This window comes from Procambarus clarkii, chromosome 37 (genome assembly GCF_040958095.1).
Source record: "Procambarus clarkii isolate CNS0578487 chromosome 37, FALCON_Pclarkii_2.0, whole genome shotgun sequence".
Lineage (NCBI taxonomy): Eukaryota > Metazoa > Arthropoda > Malacostraca > Decapoda > Cambaridae > Procambarus > Procambarus clarkii.
The window spans coordinates 17,122,796-17,145,653 of NC_091186.1; the positions used below are offsets into that span (position 1 = coordinate 17,122,796).

Here is a 22,858-nt window from a genome sequence, read left to right on the forward strand (position 1 = left end):
TCAGGTGAAAGGAAACGTGCCCAACCATTTCTATCCCATCTGGTTGTATGGTAAATGCAAGATCTTTTGAGATCTTAACATCTCAAGAAGTCTTAAGCCTCTACCCTGTTTAACATATTAATGAATCGAATTGCATCTAAGAGATATTTCTATAGGAACATGCAATGTGCTTTGGGAGGCACAACATGTGATCAGGATTTAGCAATATACAATATATTCCTTAATGTTTTATTTGAAAATGTCATAAATATATAAAATTATAAATATATATTGTTATATATATGAAGTACTCTCAACAACTACACTTCCTTCTATTTATATGTCTATATACATATATCACAACCAAGTGTGAGTGAGTGGGTGAAGAACATTTATAAAATGTTCTTTCATCCGTTTATAAAATGTTCTTTGAGTACTTAGCTAATAAGTTTTGTTATTCAAACAAATGAGGCCATTTGGATTGAACAAACTTACAGTATGATATGATGAATAAAGATAATTATGATACAATGATTTAAGTCCTTAAGCTAGATGAGGAAGCATTGAATATACAACATGAGTGAGTCTTGACTAAGCAAGATGAAGAAGTTCGGCTGATGAGTAATGGCATGAATTATGGCTGGTATCCTGAGATATATGAAGACACGTCGACATGATCTAGACCGTGATTGGTCACGTCACGTCATGAAATGACAAAGTTCCTGACACGGAGGAACTTCCTGGCCTGGCGGGGGCCAATTGTTGTACTCCACGACAGGATAAAACTGCATTTTATCCTCAAATTATCTACCTTAAGTAGCCAGATAGACGATGTATTTGTTACTATAGTTTTCCTCCATATGTTAATGTGAGTGGACGTCGCTGTGGAGATACAGTAATGCCTCACACGCTCGTGTTGTACTGGGTAACGGTGCCGTTGTGACCGTTGTGGAGTGACGCCATGGAAACGGTAGAGTCCACCGGGTGGATAGGGTTGTCGATGCCTTCCAGAGCTGGCTTGTTAACGTCCGTGAACTGGCGATACTCCTGGCGAAGGATGGGGTCCTTGGGACACCACTCGGCAGTCGGCCTGAAGGTGGCGAGGACGGCTTCCCAGAGCGAGGCAGAGCTGTTGCGGCGGCGAAAGACCTCCACGAAGAAGAAGATGGGTACCATCAAGCACGCCAGGACGGCCAGGCAAATGCCGAAGGCTGGAGTAGAAAACATTCGGTTAAAACATTGTTTTAATCTAAAACAAATTATATGCAAATATGGTAACATAAGTATATTGAAACTGAAGTAGTAGTAGTAGTAGTAGTCTATTAACCACCCATACGAGGCTATTCCTATCCACCTAAACTCATCTCCAAGATAATGTCTGTTTGAGGTTGGGGGTCAGACGCTAGGGGCTAGCCTCACCAAACTTTCCATGGCGATTTGTGATTCTATGGCGAGTGTTATAGGCTAGTTGGGGTCGACCCACATGTAGTTTTTTTTTAATAGGATTGGCATCTATTGCGACAACTAACGAGTCCTATGAAGTCGGAAATGTCAATAATGTTGATTCAACATTACTCGAGTATGTTTTGCCCCTTAGGAGTAAGTGGGAGAGAGAGAGAGAGGGAGAGAGAGAGAGAGAGAGAGAGAGAGAGAGAGAGAGAGAGAGAGAGAGAGAGAGAGAGAGAGAGAGAGAGAGAGAGAGAGAGAGAGAGAGAGAGAGAGAGAGAGAGAGAGAGAGAGAGAGAGAGAGAGAGAGAGAGAGAGAGAGAGAGAGAGAGAGAGAGAAGGAGGGAGACAAGCGGACAGAGACCCGGGCCTTGCTGGATACTCCCCTCTAATTCATATAAATCTCTAATCTACGCTCGAAACAATGTAAAAATAGTATTACCTAATCAATGGCAAACTATAAAGCAGTGGTCTCACCTATAATATCGGGAGTGAAGACGTAGGTGCCGGTTTTGAGCGGCTCTGCGATGATCTGGCTGTAGATGAAGATGACAGAGAGGAGGACGGGGATGAGGAAGGCCCAGCAGAACTTCCAGTAGACGCCAGTCTTCTTGCCCAACATGAACTCGATGTCGCGACAGAAGTTGTTGACGCCGTACACCCAGTGGACGGCCGCGATCTCAAACACCACCAAGATGAAGATGATGAAACCCTGCAAAACCAAGATATACCACCACTGTAAACTTTCCGGAAGCTTGGTTTGGTTTACGTCGTTTTGCCTTTTCTTAAATATGAGCCAAACGGGGAAATAGTTCCCATTCAATTAAATATTTTCTGATGAGATTAAAGATACAAATGAATAACAAATGCTAGTTATTTATCAAATTTTGAATATTAAACTGGCTCTGTTGGCTTAAAAGTCAGCTGATAAAAATGTAAACAAGATGAGGTAATTATGGGGAGAAAGCTGGTATGAGTATTTAGTTCTTGGAAGGGATATGAGGACAGGATAGCAGCTGGGATATGAGAACAGGATAGCAGCTGGGATATAAGGACAGGATAGCAGCTAGTATTGGGGAACAGAATGACGGATCTGTACCCAACCACTTGGACCAATGGGGATAATCGAACGCCGACCTGCAAGAAGCCAGGCCCCGTCGCTATACCGACCAATCCAAGTGAATGTAAACAAATAAAGTCAATATACTTACGCCTCCATAGTAGTTGATGAGCTCCAAGACGTATTGTCCCTGAGGAGTGACGTAGAAGAGACCGAGGAGGAAGCCAGCGATACACACCACCAACGTCACGATCCACTTCTTGAAGCGCGGGAACTCATCACAGATGATGGTGATGATGCAGCCGGTGAGGGCGGAGGCGCTGCCCACGCCCAGAGTGAAGAGCATGAGGAAGAACAGCACGGAGAACAGCTGAGGCACGTACTGGAACCTGGACAGCACGTCGGGGTAGCTGACGAAGGCCAGGGAGGTGCCGCCGCCCTTCACGACCTGATCCACGCTGACGCCGAGCAGTTTGGCCAGGTGGCCCAGGATGGCGAAGGTGGTGAAGCCGGCCAGGAGGGATGTGAGCGTGTCGGTGACGGAGATGATGGCAGCGTCGCGGTAGACGTTGTGACGGAAGGAGTTGTATGACGAGAACATTGTGATGGAGCCGAAGCCAACGGAGAGACTGAAGAATGACTGGTCCACAGCTGCGTACCACACCTGTTCAACACACACACACACACGCCATTTTACACATCTTCCACGATAATTGTGACATTTTCTGCATATTTATCATATCAACTATTATCCTAAGTATATATATACACATAAATATACACACAATGAGTGCATTTATTAACGCATAAGAAGCAAAATTAGATACAAAAACACTCATTATTACAGGAATTCTTGACCCCCCAAAAAGCAGGATATAGGTTGAAAGAATGCCTTACCCCAGGCTCCAGGAGCTTGCCCCATCGAGGCGAGATGAAGAACAGTACACCGTCCAGGGCCCCCTCCAGCGTGGCTCCACGGATCAGCATGATAAAGAGGACCACGTAGGGGAAGAGGGCGGTGAAGTAGGCGGCCTTACCGGCGCTCTGGACGCCCTTGGCCAGCACCACGAACAGCACTATCCAGGAGAAGAGGAGGCACAGTGTGAGCTTCCACTCGGGGGCGTCCAGACCGTTGGCCAGGCCGTTAGGATCCTTCTGCAGCACCTCATTCCTGTTGATGTCAAACAAAATTAATTGAAAAAAGATTTCTACAATGTGAAAAGAAAAAAAACTAAATTTCTTCAAGATTCGCGTATTTGTTATTCGTTTATTTCGTCAGATTCGCGCATAGTTAAATAAGCATTATCTTGAAAAAAAAATTATTTTTTCTTCAAAATTCGCGTATTATACATTGTTAAATAAGCATCATCTTGAAAAAAATATATTTTTCCTTCCAAGATTCGCGTATTATACATTGTTAAACAAGCATCAAATAATTTGGATCTAATGGTCTGTTACTGTTTGCACATCATAACCCTCTATATGGTATTAATACTCACGAGAAATATTCCTCAGCCGCGGAGGTGAGATTGGTAACATTGATGCCTAACGAGGTAGCCAGCTCCGTGCCATTACGAAAAGCGTCAAGGCAGGTTTGGGGAGCGTTCTCGCTACACACAGACCAGGGCAGCTCGCTGGTGAAGGAGGCGAAGAAGTAGTAGACGGTGAGGCCCATGAGGGAGACGTAGTAGGTCACCACTGCCCACGTCGCTATGGCTTGGCCGTAACCCACACCTTGCGAGAGACGCAGAAGATTCACGTGTTAACTCATGAAGCGTGTGGACTTATATCAAGAGTTCTGGCAAACATGTTTGACCTATATACAACTTACACGGCTGAAAGACTCACCTCGGAAAGCTGGGGACACCTCCCACACCTTGACGGAGCCGGCGGAGGCGAACTGCCCCATGCACAGTTCCATATAGTAGAGAGGCTTGCCGATGAACATAAGCACAAGAATGTATGGAATGAGGAAAGCTCCACCTCCGTTTTCCAGCGCCACGAATGGAAATCTCCACACATTGCCGAGCCCCACAGACATGGCGATGCACGACAGGAGAAACTCGACCGGGCTGGACCATTGTTCACGGCCTTGTTCACCAGCCTGCTGAACAATGTTAGGTTCGCTGTTAATACGTTGTTTTATAACCATATTTGAAACATATACATCTCACTGAATTATTCAAAATAACATCAGTAACCAAATAGAAATATATAACCAAAAATATACTCAATTTTACCATATAATCAATATGCATGTTAGCGGCTTTCCGTAAATGTAATTTCGATATTAATATTGCTATATACATCTATCAGTTGATATATACATCTATCAATTGCTATTAAATTCAGATTTAGAAAGAATATGGGGAAATATTGGTTTGTTATGGTGGTAAACTAGTGGAATAGGTTGCCGGATAAAATCTTACAAGCAAATAAAATAGAAAGCTTTAAAAATAAGGGATGTATCTATAACACAGGAAACTGCACAAGTCCCACTGGATTATTCCCCTGAACACCCGACCACATTGGTATTCGTCAATGTTGTCGACTCACAATCAGAGCTCCCGGGTTCGATCCCAAGGCGTGACGGAAATGGTTGGGCACGTTCCCTTTCACTTAATACTTCTATATTCAGTTAGGAATATATATATATATATATATATATATATATATATATATATATATATATATATATATATATATATATATATATATATATATATATATATATATAATGCGGTCATATTCAATGAAACATGTTTCATTGAATATGACCGCATATTCTGTATTTATTATTTTCTGGTTTAGGGCTTCTATCCCTCTAACTATTTTCTTAGCCTTAACTATTTCCAATTAAGCCCTGATGCTAAGAAAATAGTTAGAGGGATAGAAGCCCTAAACCAGAAAATAATAAATACAGAATATGCGGTCATATTCAATGAAACATATATATATATATATATATATATATATATATATATATATATATATATTATTAAATATGACCGAAAAAGTAAGATTAATAATTCTAACACGAATTTTCTCAATCTTTCGTACATTACGCTTCACTGTTGGAGGTAAATCAAAAATCACTTCTCCATATAAATATATATATATATATATATATATATATATATATATATATATATATATATATATATATATATATATATATATATATATATATATATATATATATATATATATTTATAAGCCCATCCAGGCTTGCTGTCCCCGATTCAATTATTTAAAGTTTATTTTTACTCAACCCATGTTTGAAACTCTTCGGCGAAACTGCCTATTTTATTGTACTTAACAAACACTTCCATAAAATCACTCTTCTCTCTTCCAACTTCCTTTCTAAATCAATAAATCAAAACTCTCAATCAAAACTCTTGTGGGCCAAGAGACCCGCTGAGGAGACTCCTAAGCGTGTTCTTAAGAGAGTTAGTGTTCAGAGCGTTATATAGAACACTCCATTTGGACTGGAATCCCGTTAGGGTGGCTGTGGGTGAATGGGGGGGTGAACTAACCTGTTCAACAGTCACCTCCACTGTGGGTTCCTTCTGCCTCACATCGTCGCCGCCGTCAAACGCAGCGTTGATGTTCCCCTGCAAGATTAAACGCGTGTGAAGTTACAGTTATTTGTTGCTGAATGTAATTATTCAACATCAATTTTTGTTCAAGCTATGATTAAATTGATGCAGTAGTCAGTTAGTTGTTGGTCCGTACGCCGTCTGTGTTGGTATAATTAACGTTTAGTGTGATTTTGATCAGTATCTATTGGATTTTTTAAACGTTCTTAAAACTTTCATGGTTATTTATAAGCATATCAAGACACACTTTCAAGTAATTTGAGTTTTAAGCATATCGATGGCAATGGTGCATGACAAGAATGTTGCCATTTCAACAATGAAAATACAATCAGCAACAGTGAAAGTGAATAATCAACTGCTGTTGATTGTACATATCTCCAACGAAACGTAGAATAAACAAAAGCAGCCCACCACAGGGTACATAAAAAGGAATCCACAAAAGGAAGGTGGATACAGGGTACACAAAAGGAATCCGGATGCAGAACGACCCTGAAGGATTTTCTCTTTTTAAAGGTTCACACCACACAACACAGTGTTCGTACACAGGGCGCAACATTGACTACTTACATTCTTGAAAAATAAATCCTGTACACTGAGAGTAATCAGACACAGATGCGATATAACTTTCAAAAAGCGATTTAAAAAATCACTCCACAGTAATAGCTCACTAAGCAAATTCAACAATACACATACCTCGCCTTTCCAGAATATTGCTTTGGATACAACATTTTGTAACTGAGATTTCATGATGTATGTGCTTTTCCAGAGCGCTGTAGTATAAATGTATATAAATCCTTTGTCTTAAAGCAACACTTTCACCTTGTGCTTGTCACCACACCAGGGAGACGGTCACAATGCTACTCACACCAGCGCCTCCACTGTATATAACCTCTCCTCGTCTGGAAGCGGAAACAGTTGCCAGTTCTACCTTACCTATCTCCTTACTTGAATCTTCAGTGAACATAATATTCATCTAGTGGGCTGTTGTACTTTTATATAATGTTGCCGGGAAATTCGACTGGTAGAATATTGTGAAGGCACTGTTAAAATGATGATAATGATAATAAACTAAATCTAATGGCAACAATGGTTCCAGGAGGCAGTGTACCTGGGCTGCCTACTACTACCCTGGGCTGACGTCACTCATTCAGAGCGGTGGACGGGGGATTTCCCAGGATATCACTAAATATCCGTACCCTGATCTCGTCTCCCTCGGCTCACACTTGCCTCTCAGTTATTTGATCACTTTCTATATATAATATCCAGTTAAGGCTCTTGCAAGCCTATATATATATATATATATATATATATATATATATATATATATATATATATATATATATATATATATATATATATATATATATATATATATATATATATATATATATATATATATACCCCTATATATGAGGTAGGATAAACACGTGATGTATCATTATTCCGGAAGCCTTTGGCACCATAAGGAATGATCAGAGCGGTGAGTGGAGACAAAAAGGTGCCAACTAGTTACAATTAAGTCATTCCGGGAAGACACCATTCCTAGCCTCTGGCCCTCGGTAAACACGTCAATTCTACAAAATATATATGACCATCATCTTCAGGTAATTCATACCTGTTTCCCCCCTCGGAAGTACACAGGAAAGAAATAAGATGTTGTAACTACACATCCACACTTATGTTTAGTTAGATAAATAACAAGTACAGTTTCCGGAGTGATTTTGCTGTTTGTTTCGTAGTTTGCCCACTTTCCTTGCTGCATATGCAGCATAATTGGTCAGCTGATATTCGCCAAAGGTTTCCTCGTGTCTCGCCCCAGGACTCAGGCTCCAGAACCCCCACACACTACCCAAGGGAGGTATGGTATGAGGAAACATTTGGCCAAGTGGGAAAAGTATTGTCTGATCCCCAGGACTTAAAGATGAGACGAACAACTGCAGAAGGTCTATTGGCCCCCCGTGTTCCCGGGAAAGTGCCTGTAAGCTGAATTTCTTGTGGCTACTTCCTAGGAGATAACACGAACTAACTTCCTACGACATACGTTTGAGTAAATTACGAAGTTACACCAACGTTCAGTACTTTCCTGTTAAGAGCTTCCCCTCAGGCTCAGTATCTGCGTCACTCGTCACAAGGTATCCCATTGTCGTGAGGCGGACCGGAAGTATCTTTAGTTTGTCGTCGTCCCTCTTTAGTCTAAGTCAACGGCTGACCTTAGATAGAATGCAACCCACGAGAATTACCAAGTTCCCTGGTACCTCTTTACTGCTTCGTCCTCTTCACATAATTGTTGCTGTGATTCTGTTGAGTGTTACTGAGCCTTCCATTTGTGTTGTACTAAAATTGTTCACGCTAAATACACCGTAATTTGATATTACGTAATTTGATCGTAATATCAGACGCAGAGTAAACATTTCGATGTTGTCAGTGAAAATAAAAGAAAGTACATTTTTGCAGGCTGGTATGCGTATGTCAAGTGGATTGCCAAGGTGCGTATGCGTTTGTTATCGACATTTAACAGCTGTTATTATATTTATTATATTTATATATATTCGACATTTATTATATTCGTTTTAATTGAACAGGAATTCCTCCATCAATTTATTTAACATAACTTAATTTTTAAAATGGTTACATATGTTAGATCTGGTTACCCAAGTTTGGTGTTAAATTTCTGTTAATTTCTCACATTAGATAATGAATTGCTGTGATGCGGAGCGTTGCTCTTCGGGCTCTATTTCCGAGTCTGTCACTGCCTGCTCTTCAACGGTACTCATGATCAAGGGTACAGACAAGATATATTTTTGTCACAAATTGCAAAATTCTAATGTCGAAGAAGGTGATTCAGCGATAGTTGATGTGGCTGGGGGCAGCAAGGATTGAAATCTGGTATATATATATATATATATATATATATATATATATATATATATATATATATATGCGAACAAGCCTGAATGGTCCCCAGGACAATATTCAACTGAAAACTCTCATATATATATATATATATATATATATATATATATATATATATATATATATATATATATATATATATATATATATATATATATATATATATATATATATATATATATATATTTCTTTTTTTCCTAGTGGTGATTCAGGTCAATTTTGTATTCATCTTATGTAATTATTCCTCTCTGTATTCTAATTACTCCACTGATCAGATGTTAGAGCCTGCTGCTGGTAGAGTCTCGCACCCCTTAGCTGTCAATGTACTTAAGACAGGGGACCTGTCAAGCCTCTTCAATCCTCCGGAGGCCCGGGACAGGTAGTTGAAGGAGGAAGATAGTAGTAGCATCTCATAGTAGCATTTGGAGTCCGGTAGACTCAAAACCGGGACGATTTCCGTTCTCGAGCGAAGACTGGAAGATATTTTACATTAGTAATGGAAATGTCTTCTGTGTGTATATGTGAAATTTATGTAAGGAATTTACGCCAAGTCTTTCGCACTCAACTGAGTGCGTTATCAAGGTCTGAGTGTGTGATTAGGACGAGACTTACATCTCAATGTCTAATGAGGCTGCTATCCTGTTGTTGGTGTTTTAGATTTAGCTACTCTAAGCAAAAAGTTCCAAGTAGTATGGCTGGGACACTTGACAAGCCGCCGGCTTCCTGCTTCTTTCGAGACCACTAGAGAGATAGTGGCCCCTCAGGTAAATTTAGGGTAGGATAGGTTTCCTTATGTTACATTATTTTCAGTTAGGTCTAGTTTGCTTAGGATAGTTAATGCAGTTAAAAATGTCAAGCAATATACAGCTTTCTTGGCGTACACACATATGTTTTTGCTTCGCTTTTGGGCTGAACATTTATGTAAGTCACAACTCTACGTGGCCTGTAGCCACACATTCAGCATCCCAATGATCCATAGCCGCATAGTTCAGCGTCCAATAGGCCTGGAGTAACATAATTCAGCGTCTCATGATTCTTTAGCCACATATGCAGCATACAGTGGGGATCTTAACCTTGCCAAATTGAGTGGTTCGAACATAAAACATAATATTCGCCGGTGTGAAAGTTAGTTCCAGTCAACCAGCTCACGTAAACATCGACAAGAAGGCCAGCGGTGCTTGACCCCGCAGTGCCCCTGTAGAAGCTCCTGAGGCTGTGAAAATACCCAAGACTCCCAGGTCCGCCCCTTATCTGTGTTTACAAGCACCCTTCTCGACGCTGGCATAATCCCAGAGACGCTGGCATAATCCCAGTGACGCTGGCATAATCCCAGTGACGTTGACATAATCCCAGTGACGCTGACATAATCCCAGTGAGACTGGTATAATCCCAGTGACGCTGGCATAATCCCAGTGACGCTGGCATAATCCCAGTGACGCTAACATAATCCCAGTGACGCTGGCATAATCCCAGTGACGCTGGCATAATCCCAGTGACGCTGACATAATCCCAGTGAGACTGGTATAATCCCTGTGACGCTGGCATAATCCCAGTGACGCTGGCATAATCCCTGTGACGCTGGCATAATCCCAGTGACGCTGGCATAATCCCTGTGACGCTGGCATAATCGCAGTGAGACTGGTATAATCCTTGTGACACCTGAATAACGCTTGTGAATAATAGATCTCTCTATACAATGTATTTGTCTTACCAAACTAGTTGATAGCTTCCATAACAGCAAATCGCTGTTATGGAACTAATAGGATTTGGCTGTTATGGAACAAACAGAAGGGGGGATTAACCGGTGGTGCTTGGGAGAGTGTCATAATTGTCCTCTCTTTCCCTCTGACACCTCGTCTTGGATAGTCTAGGATGGTTGGCTATATTCTGAGGATTGTCTTGAGTCGTTTATCCACTTTCTTCTGTTGCAAGGTCTTTAACTTCAGGGGTTGTCATCACTGACGAGAATGCACCGTCATGCAGTAGAAAGAGTTCTACACACACTTTTGGAGTTCAAAGAGGCTTCCAAGAATTTATATCTCCTCTCCAAGATCCTCGACATCATTTCCCAGAAAGAATTTGACAAAAGTGTACAAGATTCTAAACATTGGAATGTAGATGTTTATACTGATAATTAAATCTAACGACTTTCTGCGGCATTTCTAATTTGCAATAGAATATTAGTTAATTTATGAATACATTTTGTCTATGCATGTTAAAATAAATTGTGTTGAAAGGGCAACTTTGATTAAGTTAAGTCTGCCGAATTTCAAATGGGTGATCCTTAAGTGAGCTACAGTTGCACCACCTTTGGTGCAACTGTAGGGACCCACAGCCTCGAAGAAGAAAATAAAGAGTATTCAGAGAAGTCCTTGTGGATTCTGACTGAACATTTTAACATTTTCTTCTCCTACTACCCCTATTATTCTTTCATAATTTTATTATATATATATATATATATATATATATATATATATATATATATATATATATATATATATATATATATATAATATACCTTTGTCATATTAACTACGAAGTGTTTTAAAACGCGGTGACAGACTTAGGTTAAAGCACTCCCTCGTACCGTGTCTGTTTTCTCCGGGAATGAGAGGACAAGGGCATCCGGGGACGGGTCTGTCCTGGGGCCGTGGTCAATGTCGTCAATGGTATCGTCACCATCCCCGTCTACTGCTTCCTGTCAAGAAGCGCGTCACACATGTCTTCCGGACCCACCTTAACACCTCCTGTCTTTCCTGCTTGTCTTTGTAAGGTTTAGCAAGGTTTCCGGCTGCTTATTGCCGCACAATGAGCCAATTTTGCGCCGTATGGACTCTGTGATCATTCTTATTTTTAACCAAAAGTCTAGAACAGGCGCGGCTAAAGTAGGCTGTTTCGAGTCAACATCGAAAATACACATATTCAGTAGGCCAAGTCTTCGGGTGACCGAGCACCTTGCAGGGTTCGATCCCCCTTGCAGGACAAAAGCCTGTGGGGCAGGTGTTTCCTTTTGCACGATGACTCTGTTCACCTGGTAGTAAATAGGTACACTGGAGTTAGTTGTCGCAGGTTGCAGCCATGGCATGGTCAACAATTGGCCTAGTAGATATGGCAAAGAAAATAGGTCGGTATATATATATATATATATATATATATATATATATATATATATATATATATATATATATATATATATATATATATATATACATATATATATATATATATATATATATATATATATATACATATATATATATATATATATATATATATATATATATATATATATATATATATATATATACATATATATTTGTTTTATTTGAACTTTGTTACAAAAAAGGAATTACATATAGGGTACAAAGATGGTTATCATAGGTTGTCGAGTTCCTCCAGCTCCTCAGATGGCGGGCAGGAACCCTGGATGCAGTGCGCATTTCCCTTCTGTATCGCCACGCTGAGGCGCTGGAAAAGAATGCTGGCAGCTCACACACACACACACACACGCACACTCACACGCAAGCAAAGAATTTGTATATCAAGTTCCGAATGTTGATAATTTCTGACTTTGCGATAAATAGGAAAACTTTTTTCTTTCAAAATTCCCCACACCCACACACACACAGATGGGGTTTATACCCCCCTCGCTCAGCAGGATATTATGAACCCGCTGGGTTTTACACCAGGCCTCCGAAGACCTGGTTATACCCAGGGCTGTAACCTCCGCTAAATTATTAATTAAATCTGCCTTAAATGAGATTTGAACTCTGTATAGCTTAGAGCCGACCACCTCGATACGATAACCATTAAACAATTCCTCAAGTATATATTGATTCTCCTCGCTGCTATACCCACCAGGCCCAGGATACACCAGGCATTTACCCAACCACTTACGAAACCTCTACATCTTTCCCGAATCATGGTATCTTTGTTTAAACAGTCTACAGGTTCCGAAATTTTTCCAATCCAAGGTGTTCATTGTTATAAACAGCCTCGTAGTACATCGGAGCTCACAAACTGTTTAATAAATGTAACCATGCTGCCATGATTGGAGAAAGATGCACAGGTTTCGTAAGGTTTTGCGTCAATACTTAATGAAGATTGTCCCTGTTACAATCTCTTAATGGTCCTGGGTTCGCTTCCCGAGTAGGGCAACACGTTTGCCTACGTTTTCTTGCATGCTAATGCCGCTGTTGATCTAGCTGTAGATACCTGGGAGCAAAGGAGCTGTTGTGGGTTGCATCCTGGAGAGGGTCAGCCGTTGGCTAGAGGGACCTCGATATCAGGCTTCCGGTCCCCCGACAACGGGAAAAGTAAAGGTTTACTTTACGTAAGTGTCTACATACGTAAGTAATTACCCAACTTATCAAACCTATTGCCCAATAAGAAGCATATCTTCCAGTATACCCTACACCCAGGGTATACTGTATACTGGAATGAGATCACAACAAAGAGCTCATTGTGTATGACTTATCGTGACTGAGTCGTTTCAGCTGAGGTGAGTTCGAAGACATTTAACACAGCCGAGTAAGATAGGAATCTTTACAAAGTATATGAAGAGTGGCTTCAAGCAGCACACATAATCTTCGCGTCATTACCTCCTAAATTAAGAGACAGCTAAGGAGTGTCAACACCTATGTGAACGCCAAGGTCACCAGTGTTATCAATATCCTTCCCCTTTGGTCTGTGTGTGTGTGTGTGTGTGTGTGTATGTGCTTTTCACTGTAATTATTTTATTTCTCAATAAACTGATATTACCGAGACGGATTTCACACTTCAGATATATGTGTGTATTAGACGTGGTCGGCTCACAGCATAATTGAACCCGCTTTCGATACCCTACCAGAGGGGAACGTTTGCCTCTATTTCAGTAAGTAGTAAATAGGTATTCCACAGGTGTTACGAGACTAGTATGTGGTCTGCATCCTGTGGAAGGTCTCTCGTTAGCCCTGGAGAGACCTCGTTAATCCTGACAGGTTTCCTGTCTCCCGACAACGAGAAACTAGAGCAAGATATGTACCGACAAACCTCGTGTTCGAGCGACAGCATTTCGGACATCCTGTGTCATTGTTGTTCGAGGCTGGCTGTCTCAGACGGAAAGAAAGTGAGAATAAAGAAGACCTCTGAAACATCAAAGACAAATTGAGAAAGAACGGACGCCGGTTATTACATATATTACAGATTTTAAAAGATTCCTATACGAGGATTTATTGACGGAATCTAATGTTATTAACGAGGGCTAGAGGAGACATGATTAAGACATCCAACATACTTTGCATATATATATATATATATATATATATATATATATATATATATATATATATATATATATATATATATATATATATATATATATATATATATATATATATATCAGACAGATAATATGTAACTATAGCAGCATCTTAACGAGCAAACATTCGTTGGAACTAAAGGCATACAGGTCTAGAAGTTATAATTACTGTGAGTGAAGGCAGTCAGTGAAATGCATAAAAAGGTAAAACAGTAGAAGCTACACCCATAACAAAACTGTATTAAATACATAGCTTTTATAGGTGTATTAAAGTATATTATTTTGGAGTATATAAGTGTAATTTTTCTATGTACTAATGACGATATATATTAGAAACAAAAGGGTCAGAAATGTCGGCCTAAAATGACCTATGGTTGGAAAGGCATTTGACCCCAGGACCTAAAGATCGGTCCTGCAAACTGTTGAGTAAGAATAGAAAGGTAAAAATGACATAGAGGGGGAAAAAGTGGCGTCGATATGTAGATGAAAGCAATAGGAAAAGCATTTTAGCGAGTCCCCCCTACCACCGTATGGGCCGCCACAGTGATGGTAGTTTTGGCTTGTCCTGCTAAAGCTTAAAAGAAACTCTTTCTGAACTTTAAGACGGAATAGGAATTTGTGAACAAGACTAACTCCTACAGTGGTGATTGTAACAAATCTGGAATGGGATCAAACTGGCGTTTCTTGGATTCCCCAGACATCATGATGAGCTCATCGTGGTTCAGTCGGTAAAGAGGGTGCCCCTGGGGAATCCAGGAATGCAAGCTCACACCCATGGCCTGAATATGATAAGATGAACATACATCAAGATAAGATGAACATATACCAAAATAAGATGAGCATACACCAAGATAAGATTTAAAAAAAACACGGCCAATGCAAAAAAAGTTTTAATTATTTAATACGTTTTGTTGGAGACAGGAAAATAGTGTATATACTTTTTAAAAAATTGTATCGAGGTCCTCCCTCTCAAGGGCGAATTACTGACCACATTTCAAGCATTCATAAAAGGTTAATTTACCCTCGACTGCTAGAGAACGTTAACAATGCACCAGCACTGAAGGCGGTCATCCAGCGCCATCAAAACATCATCTAGCGCCATGAAAACATCATCTAGCGCCATCCACCCACATCACCCGTGCATGTATCATATAGAAGAAATACAGTATTGATACAAGGTCATTGACAGGTGTTTTTAATCATAGATATCATCATACACCTGGTGGCCCCAATTTGCATTTCATTCAATATAATTTTTGCTCTTGTCTCTTGTGATTTATTTTATGTTGTCATCTTGTTTTTTTTTCCAGCCGCATACCCGTCTATTGAACTCATGGTTCTCTCACAAATATTGTTTAATTTTATTTAATGGTCGGGATTTATATGGTTAAATACAGCCTTACACAAGACTGTACGAACGGAAAACTCCGTTTTCTGATTGTCTAAACCGTCTATCATTCGGTTAGGGTACGTAAACAGGGCGGTTTTAAAATTCTTTGGCGAACTGCCATCTTGCAGTTTACCTCAGTTACAAGTTACCACAGTCACAAGTTACCAGTCATAAGTTACCAGCGTCATAAGCTATCAGAGTTACATTACCCGTATGCCATCCAGGCGTGACAAGATATACAATCCCAACTACTCGTTACGAAGTCACATGTGACAGATATTGTCACGCTTGCACGTCAGGTGTGTGTGTGTGTGTCGTTCAGGGACTCCATCAATCGCAACAAACGTGGGTGGTGCCTCACACACAGCGTGTGTTATGCTCTGACACGTCCGGACGTTGTCATTCCTCTTTCTCACTCCCACCATCATCCTCTCTCTCTCTCTCTCTCTCCATGGGGAGAGTATGAAGTGGACGGACAGACCAGCTACAGCAGCACATGTATCCAGAGCAAAGATCCTAGTCACTGATGATATGAATCACGGGGAAAACGACTGGGCAACGAAGACTCCCCAATAGAGAGAAAGGCGCATAGAGCAACCGCAGATTTCTACATTTAGTCCCTAAATCAGCATATAATATGCTCCAGAAGAGGAATGGGATGAGCATCAACCAGCAACAGGCTGTAACCAGAGAAGTGCATATCGAAGTGATTAAAATACGAACTGCTACTTGGAGCCAGAAACCACCGGATCACCGTACACACTACTGCATCGTTGAACTGCAGGAAGTGAGCAGGTCACCTTCACACTTGCACCTTTACTATACTTTACGCACGAATATGAAGCACGAATATGAAGACGATCAAAGAGTAATATAATTCAGAGAAGCAACAGTGGTGTACATAATAATGACAAGACCACTTATCATGATTTGAAGGTAATACTAATTATGTGTGTGATGCCTTGAATGTTTTTGTTTTAGCTCAATTAGCACTGACAAGTTAGCAGGTGTGTGTTGCAACTAGCTTTTGTTGTAGTAGCAACCCTGTCATGGCTCAGGTGTGGTGAAGACTCGCAAGAGAGCTGTGTTTGTTTCTTAACATTTTTAGTCATTTCAATTAGTATGATTGTGTTTGTGTACAGAAAAATATAGTGTGTTGTTTCAGTTATTATTTTTGTGTTCTCTAAATGAACAACATTTATGAGGTTTCCATATATGTGCAATGGGGTACAATCACGCGAGTATGTAAATTCTGTCAGTGGAAAGTTGTGTCATTGGAAAGTAATTTATAAACACCTGTCAACAATCAATATTGCACAGTCAGTTACTAATATTACACCTACCAATAACACACCCAGTAACCCACCACTAACACACCCAGTTACAGACACCAGCAAAGCCCAGTCAGTCACAAACACCAGCAAAGCACACAGTCATAGATCAACTCAGAACTGGCAAGGACCAGGGGAATCCGACTGTCTAATTATTAAAATAAAGCATTGCGACTGGTCAGAGCTAGATGTTGACGCAATGTGATTTCTTCCCAGTGCTCTGAATGTCAAAGTGAAGAAATTCAAAGAAGCGCGGGTAAACGGCAGGGAGTAACTATGACACTCTTGAGGACCAAGGACGAATCTGCTACCTTCACCTTATGTTGGTGGATGGGGAAGGTGCTCTGGGGTGGAAGTCACCCCCAGAGCACACGGGCATGCCTCATCAGTTCTGGGTTGTTGAGTAACACATGTACCCAGAACCCCAATGGATTATTGAGTATCACTTATACCCAGAAGCACCTGAACTTACTTAACTCTCAAGAGATACTTCAAACGTTGCTTCGCATATCTTAAAAACAGCATGGGATATAGTGAGAAGCCGCGAGAGATATTTTGAGAATTATTTAATGATATCAGATGATTAGGGAAGGGGGAGGAAATGGATATGGAGCGAACAGTTTGAAAAAATAGGGAGGCACTAGGCCGCGTGAGGGATGGGGGGAAGGGTGGGGAGGGGGGGTGAGAAAGAGTAGGCCGTTCACTATGGGTTTGTATATGTCGTTGAAACTGTGTTATGGAGCTTGTAACGTAGTATTGAACTGGCGATCAGCGCAGAGAAGGACCTTTAACAGTCATGAGTGGTTGTATGTGATGGAGTTTCTTGTTAGAGATAGACTCGAGACAGGCCTGGGGAAAAGAGCAGTGACTCCTCTAGAGTGAGTGTGAGTAGGATTTAATGAGTATGTGTAGACACAAGGGTGTGTGTGTGTGTGTGTGTGTGTGTGTGTGTGTACTACAGGATGTGTATGTTGACTTCAAGGTGTGTGTTTGAGTGTGGAGTGTGTGTAGACTACAGGATGTGTGTGTAGACTTCAGGGTGTGTGTGTGTGTGTACTTCAGAGGTGTTAGTGTAGACTCGGAATGATTGTGTGTATGTGTGTGTGTGTGTGTGTGTAGACTCGATAGCGTTTACGATTACCGCAGGGTGTATGCATATACACCAAGTAGTGTATGTATGTACACTCCAAGGTATATATGTACTCCAATGAGTGTGTATACGCCCCCCCCCCCCTAAAAAAATCCCAAAGCGAATGGAAGGGGACTATCAGGAGTCGCACCAGGCCATCACGGCAATATAACCACATTATGAAAACGAAAACAAAACAAGAATCAAATAGCCATACGAATTTACATATACCGGACATGGCAACACAGGAAACATTCTTGAATAGAATGACTCAAATTATCCTTAAATAGGTCACCACACACCCCTTGAAAACGCTCAAGACCAATAAAGTAACACTTCAGAGAACAGCGGAGCGGATCTTATAGTCGACTCTGTATATGCTTTTTAGTTACTGTAAAGAAAGGACAGCCAAAAGTACTTCTCTCAGAGGGTAAAGATCATAGTACAATCCACCTGATAAAGCCTTAGAGCAAGAATGCTCACTTGATAGGTCTACTGAACTAAGTGGCTCAGTAGTAAACCATCAAGTGAATGCTCACTTGAATAATCTATTGAATTAACACACTCACACACACACGCCCAGGAAGCCGCTGCAATACGAACACACTATACAGCAGAATCAACAAAGCAACTCAATAACCTGATTATTCTTGCTGCAACAAATTTGCCAATTGAGTGTGCTACATGAAACTGCAGACTTAGGAGATTGTTCGCGTTCCAACGACATACGCAAGTTTCATCTAAGATTCTTAATTGGCAAAGACATTCCATCAACGACAGTGCTCAGCTTCATAACACAACTAGAAAAACACATAAATGAACATCGAAGTTCCCTCCCAATTCGGAGGCTTCACATTCCAACTCAAACCACTAGCTATGGCCTGGCGGGCAGACACAACATCCCCCCAAAATCCAATTGTTATTCACACATTCGGACTTCCTGTGACAAGCCATTTGCTACAAATTTGACACCTGCACCCATTTCTGATTCGCATCCGGGATTACCTCAGGACCGTCATGAATTACTCCATTCACACCCTGGTACGCTATCGCGGCTACACGCGCTGACAGCGGCGTTGACATGAACAAGTGAGTAATTATTAAAAGAACGCACCATGCCCATAGGTCTGTTCAAGTTCAAGTACGTTTATTGAGATAAGCAATAAATACATCTCAAAGGGATAGAGTAGCTTAGGCTATTTCTACCCCCTAGAGGTCTGTTTATCACCGTATGTGATGTGAACCACAAACAGTTCCTATATGTCACTCAAGGCGCCTGTACGAGGTAAGGTAGTTATGAGGAGAAGTACAAAGCCACTGTGACTATACAGCACTTGAAGGAGGAACGAGGACAGGATAAGAACTGGGATACGAGAACAGGATAGCAGCTGGGAAACGAAGACAGGATATCAGCTGGGATACGAGAACAGGATAGAAGCTGGGATACGAGGACAGGATAGCAGCTGGGATACGAGGACAGGATAGAAGCTGGGATACGAGGACAAGATAGCAGCTGGGAAACGAAGACAGGATATCAGCTGGGATACGAGGACAGGATAGCAGCTGGGATACGAGGACAGGATAGCAGCTGGGAAACGAAGACAGGATATCAGCTGGGATACGAGGACAGGATAGCAGCTGGGATACGAGGACAGGATAGAAGCTGGGATACGAGGACAGGATAGCAGCTGGGACACGAGAACAGGCTAGCAGCTGGGATACGAGGACAAGATAGCAGCTGGGATACGAGGACAGGATAGCAGCTGGGATACTAGGACAGGATAGAAGCTGGGATACGAGGACAGGATAGCAGCTGGGATTACGAGGAGAGGACAGGATAGCAGCTGGGATTACGAGGAGAGGACAGGATCTTGTGTATGAGGATGGCCTCATATTTAGTGGTCTAATTGGCCCACAATCAGTTAGACCATTACATTTCCAAGAGTTTGTGTGTTGGTAGTGGTGTGAGAAATGAAAACAAACAATGCGGGTCTGATTTGGTTATTTGACTATTTCCTGCGTCACAAATGTCAGTGACGTTAGTTGAAATTGAAATTGAAATAACATTATTGAGGTAAAATACACGCAAAGGGATGAGGTAGCTCATGCTATTCTCACCCCGTTCAGTACAACGTGTTCATACACATATAGACACACATTACAAGCAATAAACATATTGCCGAACATTCTGAGAGATAAACATATACATTTCCTCCTTTACACAAGTAGTATGGTATCAGACGAACACACAAATACTTTTATGACTTAGGTATACTGTATAGACAGTTTGCAAGAGACAGGTACATAATTGAACAAAAGATTACAGTCTTGGAGCAAAATTCTTATATCTCTCCAGTGACGTTAGTTGGACAATATATAGTAAATATTGAAAATATTGTGTAAATATTGTAAATATTGTGTAAATATTGTAAATATTGTAAATATTGTGTAAATATTGTAATTATTGTGTAAATATTGTGTAAATATTGTGTAAATATTGCAATTATTGTGTAAATATTGTGTAAATATTGTAAATATTGTAAATATTGTGTAAATATTGTAATTATTGTGTAAATATTGTAAATATTGTGTAAATATTGCAAATATTGTGTAAATATTGTGATGTGTTATGTATAGCAGTGATAGGATAGAAGTATTTATCTTAATTCTATTAAACCGCAAACAGAAGTAAAGAGACGCCTGAGGTAACGTGAGATATCAAAAATTATTATAGAAGTTAAGGTTATAACAATATAGATGCTTAAGCACACACACTTCTGATGCTATATATGAGATTGAATACCACTTTAAGGTCAGGGAAGCTGCCATTCGCCCGGTAAACTGTGAATGTAATAACAGGTTTTTAAGAGGTTCTCAGCCTCTTTCTTCTTTTCCACTTTTTCTTGGCGTTCGATCCCCTATGGTCGAAGAGGATGGGTGTTACTCCTCCACTCCGTTCCTGTATCCCAGCTCTTATCCTGTCCTTATACAAACTCTCCTCATCAGCAGAGGCTTCCGGACGTCCTGTGGATTCATCGCGATCCCGGGTTGCATAGCTTTTATCAGGTCGTAGTACCAGAGGTAAGGTGCGTGGCTTGGGAGTACCCAGGTTCAAGGTTCGAATCCCCCCCCTCCCCCCCCTCATTGCTCCAATTGATGTTCTCGTTGATATATCACATCAGTGTGTTTTCCTTATGCAACAATAGATGGAGTGTTATAATTGTCCCCAGCGTCGACTCTTTTACATACACGCAGGATTTAAACTTAACTACAATAAATGCGTGTGACATGAACGAAAGAAAAATTGATTGTTTGCAACTGCGGAAGGAATTATTCCTACCAAGAGGGTCATGCCAAGGTCTCCTCACCCGTTGTGACCTGTTAGGGACCTGTTGTGATCCTGATTGGTGGGTGGTGTTCAGGGGAGACCTAGTAGAACAGTGAGGCTTTCATTTCATTCAAGACTTGTATACCATACTTTGGAAAGCCGCGCTGGTGATCATCATACCAGTGATAGATAGAGAGATATAACCCACTTCTCTAGAGTATATTCACTGAGAGTTTAAGTTAGTCCTGAGACGATGCTCAGACATGAATTACACCAGGTAGAGGATTGAAGATCAAGAAGCGAGGCTAAAGAGCTGAATCCCAATCCACCTTGCAACTAGCTGGTTACTACGGGCTCGCCATAGCCCGTGCTACTTGGAACTTTGTTCCTAGTAGCGAATCTTTAACAACAACAACAATAGCTGGTTAATTATCAAGGTAGTTGTCGTAGACTTTCCAACCTCAGAAAAGTCTTCAGCCAAACGAATGAAGCCCCAGAAGCCACCTACTAGAAAAATCAAACATAAATAAATCATAATGTTATGGATAAGTAATTGTTATTTAAACCTGGCTATGAGCGGGTATCAGGTGCGCATGAGTGGAAAATTCCTAAGCGAGTCGTACGTGTTGTTACCAAGACTCTGGTCTGCTTGGCGAGGCCTTGAGAGTAGGTGAGGTCCTTTCTTGTCACGGTGGGACGAGGCGTGGGGGGGAAATGTGGGACGTAGGGGGGTGGCTGCCTGGAAGGATATGACGTAGCTCTTTCCTGTCAACTAATACTCATGTGCCATTAGCCTAGTCCTAGAGGGAACACTATGGCAACACGACAAGCTATTACTGTCACGTTTAGGACAGTGAGGCAATATATCTCACGTTGTATACCATACTAACATACTACCATTATAGTATTTCTTGTTAAGAAATCATACCTTTAACGTGAAGGTATAATTTCTAATTGGCATCTAATTGGCAATGGAACTACAGTGTTTCATTCACAATAACCATCATAGGTGATATATATATATATATATATATATATATATATATATATATATATATATAACAGGAATTTCCTTAAGTACTTTCGTATATTAAATACATCTTCAGAAGGAATTCCTTCTGAAGATGTATTTAATATACGAAAGTACTTAAGGAAATTCCTGTTTCATTTTCCTCCGTGGTCTGACATTGTCATATATATATATATATATATATATATATATATATATATATATATATATATATATATATATATATATATATATATATATATATATATATATATATATATATATATATATATATATATATATATATATATTGACCAGACCACACACTAGAAATTGAAGGGACGACGACGTTTCGGTCCGTCCTGGACCATTCTC

At 40.6% G+C, this 22,858-nt stretch overlaps 1 protein-coding gene across 2 annotated transcripts; it reads right to left on the bottom strand.

The window, feature by feature from the left end:
• Positions 1-214: 214 nt before the first annotated feature.
• LOC123765709 (sodium-dependent nutrient amino acid transporter 1) lies at positions 215-6,950 on the bottom strand. Of its 2 annotated transcripts, none has more exons than XM_045754401.2 (8): positions 6,778-6,950; positions 6,022-6,099; positions 4,334-4,592; positions 3,985-4,219; positions 3,383-3,656; positions 2,637-3,149; positions 1,903-2,137; positions 215-1,190 (listed from the first exon to the last, which is right to left on the bottom strand). In XM_045754401.2, the coding sequence occupies exons 1-8, from the start codon at positions 6,829-6,831 to the stop codon at positions 883-885; spliced, it is 1,956 nt and encodes a 651-aa protein (XP_045610357.2). In that variant the 5' UTR covers positions 6,832-6,950; the 3' UTR covers positions 215-882. The 2 variants fall into 2 exon arrangements, with proteins under 2 accessions (XP_045610357.2, XP_045610358.2); XM_045754402.2 differs by having other exon boundaries at positions 734-1,190; positions 4,334-4,589.
• Positions 6,951-22,858: the final 15,908 nt, after the last annotated feature.